The sequence below is a fragment of the Pezoporus occidentalis genome, unplaced genomic scaffold (genome assembly GCF_034315485.1).
Source record: "Pezoporus occidentalis ecotype Australia unplaced genomic scaffold, CSIRO_AGI_Poc_V1 ctg118, whole genome shotgun sequence".
Taxonomy (NCBI): Eukaryota; Metazoa; Chordata; class Aves; order Psittaciformes; family Psittacidae; genus Pezoporus; species Pezoporus occidentalis.
The window spans coordinates 3,240,881-3,255,499 of NW_026912972.1; the positions used below are offsets into that span (position 1 = coordinate 3,240,881).

General features: G+C 43.0%; 1 protein-coding gene across 5 annotated transcripts in view; it reads left to right on the forward strand.

The window, feature by feature from the left end:
• The first annotated feature begins 4,287 nt into the window (after positions 1 to 4,287).
• The window catches only part of KANSL1L (KAT8 regulatory NSL complex subunit 1 like), a 60,820-nt gene continuing 50,488 nt past the window's right edge, over positions 4,288 to 14,619 (forward strand). For 2 of the 5 annotated variants that reach the window (XM_062602679.1, XM_062602693.1), the window contains exons 1-2: positions 4,288 to 4,484; positions 7,271 to 8,388. In XM_062602679.1, coding sequence (XP_062458663.1) covers positions 4,407 to 4,484; positions 7,271 to 8,388 — 1,196 coding nt within the window. In that variant the 5' untranslated portion in view covers positions 4,288 to 4,406. The remainder of the gene's footprint in view (positions 4,485 to 7,270; positions 8,389 to 14,619) is intronic. The other 3 variants (XR_009961564.1, XM_062602703.1, XM_062602696.1) reach the window with 3 other exon arrangements.

The window sequence follows — 14,619 nt, forward strand, 5'->3', positions numbered from 1 at the left end:
GTCTCAGGGCTCCGAAGAGGAGTTGTGAGGAAGGGGACTGTGAGGCTGGTGAATGTTATCGAACATTTCGAAGTTATACGCGTTTAAAAAAGTTTGAAAACGTGTTTTTATGGCTATTTACGCGCTCGGGGTTGTACCTCACCTCTCCGCGGCAGGGCTCGACGCTCTGACCGCCGTCCTGCCCTCAGCGCCCCGCCTCAGGACCCCCGCCAATGGCGGGCGGCCGCTCTGGCTCAGAGCGGGGCTGTTGATTGGCCGTGCTCCTCCCCTTGCGAGGGGAGGCCCCGCCCCTCTCGCCTGGCTGCGCTTTAGCTGGGCGCGGACTCTTCAACAGCGGCAGTGGGAGCCGCGCCGGGAGTAGTGCGGCGGGAAGCGGGCAGCGCCCCGGGAGCGAGCCGCCGGGCGGAGGCAAGCACGGGGCTTCGCTGGGCGGGTGGGGGGTGCGGGCGGCGGGGCCGTCGCTGCGCGCTAAGGGGAATCACCGCGCTGAGGCGCAGAACGGCGGCGGTGGGGGGGGTGTTGGGAAGGAGAACCCGGGGCCGGGCGGCGGCCGGTTCCCGCGGCGGGAGCGGCCGTGGCGCCGCCGAGCGCTGTGCGCGTGCGCGAGGAGGAGTCTGGGGTGGGGGCGGGGTGAGGGGGGGGTGGGCTAACGGTCTGGGCGCGGGGCGGGGCCGCGAGCGCTGAGGCGGGGGCGGGGCCTCGCCTCACCTCATCGCCCCGCCCCGCCCCGCCAGCTCCTCCCGTGTGGCTTGTGCCGTCCTCCCCCCCCCACGCTCCACGGCGAGCCCCGCCCGCTCGGCGCCGCCGGGGTGCTGCCGGGCCGGCCTCGCCCGCCTCGGCCGTGCGGGGTGCTCGGGGTCCCCAGTGCGCCGCAGCGCGGCCCGAAGGTACACGCTGTTGTGCTGCCTTGACCTTTTTTCACCTTTTTTTTTTAATGTTTTGGTCAGCAGATGGGCGGAAAGCTTCACCCTGCGTTTTCATGTGTGATTTTTATGTTTTTTTTGGGTTTAAGTTCCCCCTTTGAAACTTCCTTGTGGTAAACAGATTACCACTGATTCCTTTGCCTCCTAGTGACCCTGACACAGTTGGCTTCCCGGCCCCCAGATCATTACTCATAAAACTGAGTAGATAAAGTGGATAGCAAAGCTCTGGACAGCAGCCCAGCTCCAGGTGCGCCCCCTCAGCTTCGTGTGCTCTTGAGCAAGGATTTAATCCACTTTGTGCATCAACTCCCTGGTTGTAAACCACTGAGGTTGATACCCGTTAGCGGTGGGAAGCAAAGTAACCATTATGCAAGAAGAGAAATCCAGTCGATTTTTCCAAGTGATATTTCTTTTGTGTGCTTAATTTAATAAAAACGAAGTACTAAAAATTAAACTGAGCAGAGCATGGTTATAATGCTAATAGATGTACCGACTCAGAAAGCTACTCTGTGTGCCTTAGGACTCTCCTTCCTTATTGGATCGCATTGTGAAGTCCTGTCAATATTTTGTGGAGTTTAAATTCCAGTCATCTGAATCAGTGCCTAAGAGCTGAATGGGTGCTGTTTAAGACCAGGTTTTATGGCCCATTCTTCAAAGAGTGAAATTTGTAAGGATAACTGAAATGTTGATAGGGAAATGGATCTGAAAGCATTATGTGTGTTTATATTAGAGACATGTACAGCCTACACAGAGAGGCACCTGTCATGTACTACAGAAAGTGTTTAAGTTTAGCATATGTTAAAACCAACTTCAGATGTTATATTACAAATACATGGCATTATAGACAGAACAGGAATTAGTTGATGGCATAGTAAATAAACTTGGGAATAAAATACAGCTCTCTGTTCAGAAGCAGTTATGAACAAAGAAAAAAAACCCTGTTCAGAGATTTTAATGAGCCATGTATTTTATCATAAATGAATACTAATGAGTTCCACCTGAAGTGTGTCCTTTTTGATGTTTTTTATGAGTAAAAGTGTTTGGGTGGTCTGTCTAAAATTGAGTTCTCTTTTCAAAGATCCTTTTAGGATGTGTGTGTGTCTTATTGTTAGTTCAGGTTTTTTTCCTCAAGGAGGTGGAATTTGTGCTTGTATCTTCTGGGGAGTGTGGAACACCGGAGCTTGCAGCTTTATCTGTATAGTACTGTCTACACAGTGAGCGCTGCTGAAAGCTGAGACTCCCCACATAATCCTGTTTGGGTTGTTGGGTTTTTTTCCAATCTATTAATAGAACAAAACACTAAAATGTTTAAATACATGTCAGGAAGTAACTGGGCTTCTTTTGAACTGAAAACAAAAGCTCTGCCTACTGAGATGATTTTCCTTTCTCTTAAAGGCTAGTTCCTGGTGTGTTAAAGATGGACCTCTTTCCTTTTTCTTTCATACTCCTAATCAGGACATACCCAGTGGGGCCAACATCTCTTTTTGCCTTCATTGCTGCAGACTAATCTATGAGAAAGTGCAGCTTATGCTGTTGAGCTGTTCTCTCTATTCTTAGAAGTTAATATGGTCCTGTGAGTTTTGTGCAAACTGGGAGAGGTAGGTCAAGTACTACCCAGGTGGATGCCACCCTCCCACCAGGAACAGCTTAGAGCTGGCCAAAGCCAGCTCCAGCTCTGGGTCCTGGCACGCAGTGAGGGCAGTGCTTCAGTAGTGTGCTTGTCTGCCAGAACACCGCTTTATTTTTGTCTAACCAGTATTAGGGAGGCTGTCCAAGAGTTGCTAGGGATCGTGGGCAAACAACACAAAGCTGTAGGAAACCAGGTTTTGTCAGTTGTGGTGTAGACAGATCAAGCTTGCTCATGTAGCTCTTCTGCAGGACGGCAGCTCTTGTCAGTTTGAAATACAGTATTTTTGAACGTTCTTGCTGAGCTTAATCTGAGGTGTGTCACCAGATGCTGTTTGCTGCCAAGGACTTCACTTTGCTTTTGAAATGTCTTCTAGGCAAGAAAGAAACATTGGAAGTTTGCTTATCTAAAACACTGTTCATCTGTGAATAAACTGGAAACAGTTGTGTTAATTTTAAGCATTATTTGTAGGCCCTTGAATTTGACAGCAAAATAGCATATATATATATACACACACACACTGTTTTATATATATATATATATAACGTAAAAATCTTTTCCTGGCCTCTAGGAATCTCATTGTTAACAAGAAAGTTTCAGGTGTTTGGGATGACAAAAGATGGCTCCATTCAGGAGAGAAGGTTTGTAGGGAGGAGCTTTACAAACGCTCATGCAAATAGAGTGTTATTGTCACTGAAAACTAGAAGATCACAATTAAAAACCCCGCTAAATGACACAGCAATCATCCCCCATTAAAAATCCCCCAGAACATTGTCTGCAGCATTGTGTAACTAAAGGGACAATGTTATGCAAGGGAGGGAAGAGCCAAGAAGTGAAGCGACTATAAACAAATGCTGGTAAGGGAATGCCACCCTGTGTGCAAACAGGTTTGTGGTTGGGGTTTGGTGTGTTTATTTGAATAGGGTGCTGCTCATTACCAGCATGAAGACACTAGTTTCAGGATTTAGACAAATTCTGTTGGGGTAAGCCTGGGGGAGAAGGGTATAACATGGAAATGTCAAGTGAGGACTAAGAAATAAGCAGAAGTAGCAGGGGAGAGAGGATAGGGAAAGGTGCAGCGGTCATTGGGGAATTAAGGGTCAATAGCTTTTGGGAGAGAAGGGAGCAGGAAGTTCTTGGCTGTGGTAAACTGCAATTCCCAGCTATATCCTGCCAGGTAATTAGGGCATTAGGGGAGGATAAGCATAAAGTCACTTTAAACATCAGTTGCTGTACTGTGTGTGTCTGGTACTTGTTTCTTCCCTCCCCCAGTACTTACTTTACGTCAGCTTTTCCTTTTACAGTTCTTTCTTGTCTTTCAAGTAGAGTGTGTATTCAGCAGATGAAAAGCAAACTGGTTGCCAGTTTAGTAGCATTTCAGCTGGTTTGGTTTTGAAACCCCAAGTAGTACACAATGGAAAAAATCCTTGAAATGGTTTACCTAGGACAAAAAAGTTTTTTCCAGAATGAAAATACAGCCTCTTCCTGAATACCATGCTGCAGTACTTGTCTTCCCTCCCTCTGCACTTTCTGGGGTGTTTTTTTGTCCCTAGAAGGTAACAGGTTTGGCTCTGGAAACTCACTTCCAATAAAGTGAAGTGAAATTATTTTTGCTGCTTTCCGCCAAAATGAAATAAAACATGTCAAAATGAAAACTGCACCATTCTCACTGAGCCAAGGACTTGTACTAAAATTTGGGTTTAATTTTTGATTTTTATGTTTTTGCAGCTGATACTCTGTTGTGCTTATTTACCAATGACTGTTTGTGTCTGTGTTTGTAAACTTCTGGGAGAAATGCCAAGGACTGGAGACTGGGACAGTACCAGGTTTTGTAAAGTCTTTTTGATGGCACTGAAATGAGAGGAACACACCTGAAGTTTCTCACACGACTGTCTTCAGGGCAGAAACATCGTGTGAAATTTGCACCTTGCTGGGTAAGGGACTAATCGAGCGATTTCTCTCTTCAAAAGCATTTGTTTTAGATATATTGTAATTTCAACATCATCTGTCAGGAACATGTAATTAGTGGTTTGTTGGTGCTCTTCAGTTTCTGGTTCCATTTGAAGGTACTTGCAGGTAAGAGGTGAAGAAGTCTAAAAGAGGGGAAAAACTGCCCCCTAAACTGAAAAAAAAAAAAAGTATGCATTGCAATTGAGGACATTTGAGGCTGTTCTAGAAGGGTTTGTAGTATTGGAGAGTATATAATCAAATTAAGACACTAGAAGTTTTTTGGTGCCAGTTTTTGAATAGCCTTCATATTCACATAGGTATGAAATATATACCCGCAAACTCCTTCTTTGCTTGAGCAGCAGCTCTGCTGCGTGTGGATGTTTCCTGGCTCTCAGGAGTAGCAACCTCTGACTGTTAACCGCTCGGGCTGAGGGAGGTAGATGGTGAAGTTGAGCAAGTCCTAAAGTCATTGCTCAGTGTATCGGACTGACGGTGTTCTTCTGAGGCAGCATCTTGGAATTCCCAGGGACAGATCTAACATGGGACTCCCTTGAGTTCATAGTAACCCCACAGAGAAAGCATGGGCTTCAGTTCTCTCCCCCTTATGGTTTAGCTGTTCTAAATCACTTTGACTTATTATAGTTAATTGCCATATGCTGAGATGGGGGGAGGCATAGATGTCTGAATCCATACTCCTTCAGATTTAAAAATTCCTGTGCCTGCTAGCAAGAATTGACACAAAACCAAGAGTCAGTCAGATGCTGAGAGCGTTGCCAAATCACCAGAAGCTTTGCAACTGGGGCTACAGCTCTCATCAGTGCATTTCCCTGTCTTATCCCAGTAACAGGGCTCTTACTGAATCACTGTCTGCTGGGAAGGACTTTATTCTGAACTCCTCTATAGTCTGAAGTTACTGGCTTGTTGATAAAGGTTAAAATCTTTCGGGATTTTAATAGTATAGTTTAGGACTAGCATTAGGACCATCAAACCTGGTCATTGTGATGCTGAGTAGGTAATATACAGCATGAAAACCTCATGGTTGAAGTACAATGCGGTAGTGAAAGGTGAATAAACCATACAGAGAGTGTTAAGGCAGTACTGGAGCATGTGGTACTCTATTTTTCTTTGTAATTTGAGGGTTAAGGAGAAAGCATCCAGACTGGTATTTCTCAGCTCCTTAGTGTTCCACATCTCCCTCTAATGTTTGCACCTTCAGTGTAAAACCTGTAGTTATAAGCAAGCTAAGGCTTTGGACAGGGAGTTTGCTTTTCTTAGGATCCATACATGGCAATCTTGGAATTGTTGACCCCTTATGGGATCTGGGCGATGAAAATTGCTGAGCTGGGCAACTGCTGTGGAGATCAAAGAAACTGAAGACATTGAAAGGCAGGCAATGGAAATGCTATTTGTCGAGGTTTAAGCTCAGCCATAAATCAAGCAGTCGCTCTCTCACTCCCCTCCTTTAACTAGTAACCAACTAGTACGCTAGTTAAACAGAGAATTTACTGTGGAATTACTATGCTATGCTCTTGTTTACTACTCTCTTATGTTTTTTTTCTTTGTCTCTAGCTTCTTAAGGAAGATCTGACAGTATCTGATCTTTCAGGCTTCTGTGGGCCATGTTCAGTTAAATCTTTCATTGGGTTTATTTAACTGTCTCCTGCACAATGCTGAAAGTACAGTGTAAGGCAGTGATTCCTGCTGTGTAGGCTGTGAAATAGATATAGCATGATATGACAGCATAGCTGCTGACAAGAGGTGGAGGGTGACACTGGTGGTTTGATCCCAAAGTTAGGGAACCCTTTGCTTAAGCTATGGTTAGCCACAGGCTAAAGGGTTTGTAAAGGAAAACTGTTGGTCTTTACTCAAATAGTAAAGAAAATAAAAGAATATTGTGTGTCTGGTACATAGGCAGTGCCTGATGAAGAAAGAACTGGGTACAAAGGCACGGAAAGATTTTTTAGGAAACATTTAGAACTTACAGTTCTTTGTTTTTATAGCATTAGCCTTGATGATTGCTTTCTAAAGCGTTATTTTTGAGAATATATAATACATTAATTTATCAAATGCTTGCTTTATATAGATTTACATTAAATATGTTTCTCCCAGTAGTGCCTCTGAGTTTATTTCAGAGTGTTTCATTATGTGGTAGGTGTTCTGCTGTGCTGAACTTGTCCTAGGTGGCTACCTAGCTGCCATTGCCGGGATACTGTTGTTAACTCATTTAAGTATAAAAAATATACTCAAACAAAAAGCAAATGCAACTCAACAAGTAACTTCTCTCCAGAGCAGGTTACACTAAAATCCACGCAGATTTATGGGGTGGGGATGTGTAGATGTTCACCTCTGTGTGTGCCTATACATACACATACATTCACACACGTGTTTTAAAACACATCCTTCCAGTCATGTGGCTTATGGTCATGCTTTTCACTTTGGGCAAGGTTAGATGACAGTTTTGAACTTTGTGAGTCTTATTTCTCAGACTGACAGGATCAGAAATGCAATGAAGCATGAACACCTACTCCCATGAGAGATAAAGGCTTTCATTGCACATGGAGCAACCTCTGAATGGAATAAAGACAAAACCCAAAAGAGTGTTCTTGTTTGGCTTGGTGGGGAGCATAGTCTATCTGTGTGCTTTAGATAATGTCCTTTTTTAATGGAATCTTTGAATAATGTTGAAATGTTGAAAGAGTGAACTGACAGTTGTTGTATTTGTACTGTGTCATGAAAATGAGAAAATTTACATGGCCCATGTTATTTTCAGGTTTGCTGTAAACTACCTACCGTAGCTATAATGACACCAGCCCTCAGAGAGGCAGCAACAAAAGGTCATGGTATCCACTTGTCACCTTCTTTGTCCTTTAGAGCTATGGAGTCTGATACAGCTTTGTGCATGGAAAATTCCAGAGCAGTGGAAGAGAAGATAAAAGAGGACTCCATCGCACAGATTACTTGCTCAGTCCTGGGGTTCCCCACTGCTGAGCCCAACCTCAGGAATGATATCCTCAGTGTGCAGCATTTTGGTTCTCCACCATCCTCCAAGCGCTATCAGTCTGTCTTGTTAATGAGTACAAATTCTGCGTTTAACAACAAAACCGGGAAGCAGACAAAAGTGGGAGAACCGGGCTGCTTCAGGATGGGAAAGTCATTGCATAATGGTGCTGACACCTCAGCTGGGCAGATTAGTCATTCAGAACCTGAGGAACAGGTCAAAGGGCAAATGTTTTCAGAGATCACATCTTCAAATCTGGCAGAAACACAGAGACTTTCGGAGTCCAATGTAACTGAGTCCAGTAATGCAGAAGAAATGCAGTTTTTAAATGGGAAATGGTACAAGAAGAATGGTTTTTTGGGTAGAGCTTTGGAAGTCTGCACTGAAACAATAAAGGGGGATTTATTACACCAAATTCTTCATGGGACTTCAGAAGGGATTTTGAGGTGCACCCCAGAGGAGGTGTATGCTCGCTTACTCCAGTGTGTCACTAAGCAACAAATGGAAATCAGTCGTGCCAAAAGAACTCAGAAACGTTTACAAATGCTTCTGGCAAAGCATGTTATCAAACACTGCGATCAGCAGCTGAAATGCTTTGTGAAACATCACCTACAGAGGATGAAGGTTTTCCATGAGCCAACCAGATTTTTGAGTAGTAGCTCCCTCAGGTGCGCTGAAGGTTGGCCAGAAAACAACACAACTACTTTGGAGAGTAGTTCGAGTTCGGACCCCCAGAATGGAGTTAACATTGCACCAGGTGAAATCCGGGGATTTGCACTTCACACTGGAGGGCTGCTGTCTCGTGTGGAGAAGGATCTGGACTCCGATGCAACATGTAGCAGCTCAGATGAAGATGGTGAGGAACAGACTGTAAGAGCAACTGGGGAAGCGTAAGTGTTAAATTCCTGCTAGACTCATGTCCTTCGTGCTTATAAATCAAGATGCAAGGGTCTAGACCTGCAGGTTCCTTCTTGTGTAACCCCTCACTCAATAGATAGTCCTACTGAAATCAGCAGGACTGCCTGTGTGAGCCAGGTTTCTCAGGGGCCAGGCAAAGAGTAAGAACTCCTAATTACAGCGTTTAAGGAACAGTTAACTTTACTAGGCGGTAGAGCTAGATTTTGTAGTGCACTTTTACAAGTTTGCATTACATTAGTACTGCTAATGATTCAGTACTCGGATGGTGCTGTAAATTGAGTAGTAATAGCAGTGCTGTAAAAGTGCTTTTTGGCCAGTATGAAAATAATTCTAATTTTATTCTGGAGTTATTAAGAATTAGTCAATGTTAGGATCTTGAAATCCACTGCTATGTGATAAAGAATAAAAATGGTCATCTGATGCAGGTGTCAAGCCATCCAGTGTTTTGGGTTGTATATTGAAAAAGTTTGCTGCTTTGAATTGTGATTTGTAAAATGTTTTAGTTTACTTCCTGAAGCTAGTTGTTCTGCTACTGGGAATGAAGGTAGGAGTGGTGTTTTTATTGTTCCCGGTGTCTTTTTTCAAGAAGAACTAGAGGGAAATTGGTCTCGTGAACTAATACTGTCTTGACTTCACAAGGATTGTGTCAGTACAAATTATTGTAGCTTTGGAAATCAGTAACGGGTAAGAGAAGTAGATTGTAAAATTGTTCCCTTATGGTGGTACAGCCTCTTCTATTTTTCTTTTTTTTTTTTTTTTTTTGTCCCCTGCCTTGCTACACTATTGAAATTTCATGACCAAAGAGATTGAGTTAGAAAGCAGTGAAAGGACAACTGCTTTCCCCTTCTGAAGGGAGATGACAAGAACAGAGTATGTCTTGAGGTCTCTTAGGATGTGATAGTCAGGACAGTGACACATGGAATAGAGCTTCATACAAACACAACAGTTTGCTAGGAGCTACATTGCACCTGCATTTCTAGCACTTGAAGTCAGGATTGGTTTTGTCTTTCCTGATCTCTTCTTAAACTGTTGTTAGCGAGTGTCTAGAAAGCATTAAGAGCCACACTGGTGTTTGAGGAAAAATAAATATTGCAAAGCTTATCTTGGTCTGTTTCTTGTAAGGCATTATGTTCAGAAGAAATCAAGGAAGTTGGAAAAGAGCTGTGCCCTGTTATGTGTTCATAGCTTCAGTGAGGGAAGCTTCAGTATAGCATGGTTATATGGAATCATGCTGCATTTCCTTAAATGTATGCCTGGAAACCTGGAAACAAAGTAAAAACTAGTTTTGATTTTTCTTTCACATATTGTCAGAATGGTAAATTACTGGAATGCAACCAAAGCATGATGACTTGCCAGCTAAGTTGGGATCACCTTAGATATTTGAGTTTGTGCAAGTAGTATTCTCCTTTGTCTCTTCCCAGCATAGGAGAATCTGCATTCTTCTCACTGATAATGTTTGAACTTCTGAGTTATATCTCTGCCTCTCAGATTCTTATCTTGTGATTACATGAACTGAAAAAGAAAAACTGATGAGAAACTCATAACTCTTGAAGGGTAGTAGATAATGTAAAACTTGGACTGAAGTTCTGTGTGAGAGGTTGTTTTTTCTCTTCTCGCCAGGGGCAGTTGAGTTTCTAGCTCTGCCTGCCAGTCCTTTACCTTTATTTCTTCTTGTGGCTTTTGAATTCCTTAAGTTGTCTTTTCCACTTTGGACTTGTTCAGTTTGTTTTGTTCCACTGAGGAGAAAAATCCCCAGAGGATTATTAAGTACAAAGGCACCCCCTTTGGCTCAGGAAATCCCCAAACTGCTGTTGCTGGCAGCTGAGGGAGTGTTCTGGAAAAGCCCTGTTCCCTCCATGCCTGCCCTGTTGTGGGACTCCTTCGACCTGCTGGTCACGCTCCTTTTGATGCAGCCCAGGATATGGTTAGCTTTCTGGGCTGTGAGTGCACACTGAAGCCAGCTCATGTTCAGTTTCTCATCGACCAACACCCTCAAGTCCTTCTCTGCAGTGCTGCTCTGAATCTTCTCTGCCCAACCAAGGTGTAGGACCTTGCACTTGGCATGGTTAAACTTCATGAGGTTGGCATCAGCCCGCCTCACAAGCATGTCAAGGTCCCTCTGGATGGCATTCCTTCCCTCCAGCGTATCAACCGAACCACACAGCTTGGTGTCATCGGCAAACTTGCTGAGGGCGCACTCAGTCCGTGTCAGGGACAAAGATGTTGAACAAGACCGGTCCCAACACCAACGGCTGAGGGACACCACTCGTTACTGGTCTCCAGCCGGACACTGAGCCATTGACCACAACTCTTTGTGTGCGGCCATCCAGCCAGTTCTTTATCCACCGAGTGGTCCACCTATCAAATTGATGTCTCTCCCATTTAGAGACAAGGATGTCGTGTGGGACAGTGTCGAACTCTTTGCACAGGTCCAGGTAGATGACATCAACTGCTCTACCCCTGTCCATCAGTTCTGTAGCCCCATCATAGAAGGCCACCAGATTGGTCAGGCAGGATTTCCCCTTAGTGAAGCCATGCTGGCTGTCACCAAGCACCTTGTTGATTTTCATGTGCCTTAGCATGCCTTCCAGGAGAATCTGCTCCAAGATTTTGCCAGGCACAGAGGTGAGACTGTTTGCATTTAACTTCAGGGTGTAATCACACTGGTGGCTGGTCACTGTTATGCCTGCATTGCTTTTTATCCTTTTTATGGGGGGAGGAGGGGTCAATCCAATGCAGGGAGAAACCTGCTGTTACTGTGTTTACCTGAGAACAGCCTGTTTACTGTCAGGAGGAAGAAGCCAATTCCAGCTCCAATTCTTCATGGTAGCAAAAAACCTGGAGCAATTTTTAGCAGTTTGAACCTGTTCATTCTCATTATCCTGAAAAGAGTTCTGTCCAATGGGTGTTGACATAAGTTCTTCTGAGCGGTATCTCAGTGCTTTGTGTCTCAAGTAAGATTGTCTCTATCCATCTATTTCAATACCTTTGTTGTTTAGTTGCAAATAGCTGTTATATTGAGACTACCGCTTGTCCCTTGTGCATTGCATTGGTGTTGGCCTCTACACCAAAACGAAGAAAGATCCTAAGTCTTCTGGTGAAGGCAGTTGTTCTAGCTGACAGTTCAGTTATTGAACTTCCCTAGTTCCTAGAGCAACTGGAAAGCCTCATCCCATTTCAAGAGCTTAATCAAAACATATTTGGTCCTTTGAGTATTTGCTAAAAAGAAATACGAAAAACCAGCTGGCCTTTTTCAGGAATTTTGTCATTTTCTGCCAGCTTCAGCTCATTCATGTTTTTAACCTCTCAGTTTTTGTGGAAGGTTTCTTAGGTAAAGCACCAAGTTTCCATCAGTAATTTGTAGTGTATTCTACTGCCATTACAGTCTTTGGGTGCAGGACATTCCTTGGACACTGCACAGGGATATGATAAGAGAGAAGCATGATAGTACCTCTCTCCGGTTTCTCAAAGGCAGATGCTAGGTGCTGGTCACTGGCTCCCAGCTAGGAACTAGCAGCCAGAGTGGATGGGCTGAAGTGGGCATTGCAAAGCCGACAGTAACCTTCAGGAATTCACAAGTAACATAACCAACTAACGTAACCACTTCAAATGCAACATAGCCAACATTTCACCACATGAGTTTACTTGGAACTTGTTGATCATCTTTGTGGTTAATGAAGATGGAAGATGATCTATAGAAATGGTCAAAGATTTCCAGCAAGGTTAAATGGGGGAGGATGTGAGCTTGGAGTTTTTTCAGCAACACATCTCTGCTGTGGGAGCTATGTATTGTATCTTTTCAGGCCAACTCCACATCTTTTTATCCATGTATTTTTTGTGTGTTCCTGGTGTGGTTTAGAAGTTCTGCTTGCTTACTATATGCCACAAAGAAATCTGATGCTGAAGTGGTTATTTGGAAAACCTTTATAGTTGTAGGGTAGAGTTTTTCTTCTACATAAGATACATGTATGATCTTCCAGAATCAAAGATATATCACTGGGCTTCTCCAAAGGCACTGCTGCTCACTCCATCAAATAGTAATACATGTACCTAATGGATTAGAGAGAAAAGCTGCTTACAATAGATGTTTGCTGCAAAATAAGTAGCTGTCTACTCATGAAAAGTCCTGTACCCCAGATCCCCCGTCTGAATACAGATTCTCTTGGATGATTTGGTGGGATTTTTTCCTTCTGAAATATTTTCCTGCTTTTTCTCTTGATTTTTTGAAAGACATGTTTTACTGATTATCCTTCAGCAACCTCAAGCCTGATGAAGAAGCAGTGTTATGTTTTTCCATGCCCACAGGGTTTGTTGTGCTGGAAACTTTTATAATGAATGTGCAGAGATAGTAAATCTTTTCCCCTCCCCACCCCCCTTAGATTGCCAGTTGGAGAGAAGCTGGGAAATCTGCTTTTAGTGCATATACTTGCTGGCGAGGGGAGCAGTGATGCAGAGAACTACAGGAAGGAACTAATCTCTCCAGATCTAATCTGTTTGTTCTAGATTATTTTCCATTTTTCCTGGCCTTTTTTCTCAAAGGCCAGATGAGCAACATCAATGCAGTTCTGCAAGCCTTGCTATAGGAGACACTGCTTAAGGGCTAGAGTTTATTGCATGTCTTTGAGCAACATTATAAGGGAAAGCTGTTAGTTTTTGCAAGGTCAGGTCCTAATTTTCCACTTCAAGCTGTAATTTCATTTCATACCTGGTATGAGAACTGAATTCTTGTTTTGGGAAAGGGAGGAAGAGGGTCTGCCAGGACTCAATACTCGTCTCAGTTTTTCTTAAGCACAAACCCCCAATTGTTTCCACGTGGTTTTTTAAGACCTTTTTAGTTTACAAGTTTGGGAAATGTCTTGTTTGCGTAGAAGATTAATGTGAGGGCTTTTGAATGAGTATAATTTCATAGGTGCTAATAATACATGGATTCTGAAATGGTTTGTATATTGCTTTTTCATGAATTCCATTCTCTCAGTTCTTGGCTCCTGTCACTAGGATGTGGGAGGAGAATTGTTACCGGGGAATTAAAGAAAAGGTAGTTTTATATTGCCTTCTGTTTTCATTCCAGGATACATGGATTATTTCAGAATATATCCAACCTCATTTGGTTGGATTTCCATAAGAAGGATTTACAACTTCTTTAGGGTCCCATATGCATTTACTGTTTGTTTTTTTTTTTAGAGATCTCATGTACAGCAGTAACAACTTGCTTTTGAGCAAGATTTCCTTTTCACAATGCCAGAATGGTGTTCATGTGAGTGAGGAGCCTGATTTCTAACCTGTAATTATATTAACATTTTTGCAGCTACTGTAAGCTTTTAATGAAAGGTAGAAGGTTTGACAAGTTGTAACCTGCAAGGTAATCTCAGAGCCAGGAATGTCAATGCTTTTCTGTTAGATGTTGAATGCATGTTAAATAAAAATTTGGCATTACTCTTCTGAATGACAGTTTCATGCACCGTCAAGGTAGAGTACAATAGAAAATCTTTTAATCAGACACATGTGTGCATGATAACCTCTCATGCTTAATTAAATGGTAGACAAGAAGAGTTTGGTGCTTGATGTCAACTGCTGCTGAATCAAGATTTTATGGGCAGCCTTTTTCTTTTGCTAAGCTGTGAAATCTGTTTTAACTAAAAGATCTGTTTACAAACAACAAGAAACTAATTTTCTTATACCATCTTATAAACTGAGGGCAGCATGATTTCATTTCATGGATAACATTGATTCCAGGAGAAGCTACTTCAAAAGGATATATCCAGTGCCTTTGAAAATCAGTGTACGTGGGCCCCTGATACAGGAAATCATTTAAATGCTTTCCTTTTCTCATGAAATCAAAAGTGTGCATAAAGACTTCCCAAAATAGGAATGCTCTCCTGTAACAGGGTTTCATTCATACTGCTAAATATGGGTTAGGAATGTAACTAGATATCAGACTTAAATATATTGACCTGAGATCTTTCTTACTGAAACTGAAATAGCTGTAAATTATTTTATTTTCATCCAATCATTTTACCTTGCTGTTGGTGGTGAGAACAAGTTTGCTGTTGAGGAATTTAAATCAATTGAATTTTCAGTTATCAAACTTTAAATACTGATTCTGGTATTGAAAAAAATATAAGCCTGAAGGTCCATGTTTGAATAGATGTGCATTCTAACCTCCCCTTCCTCGCAGCCCATGGGGGCAGACTGGACAGCAGTAA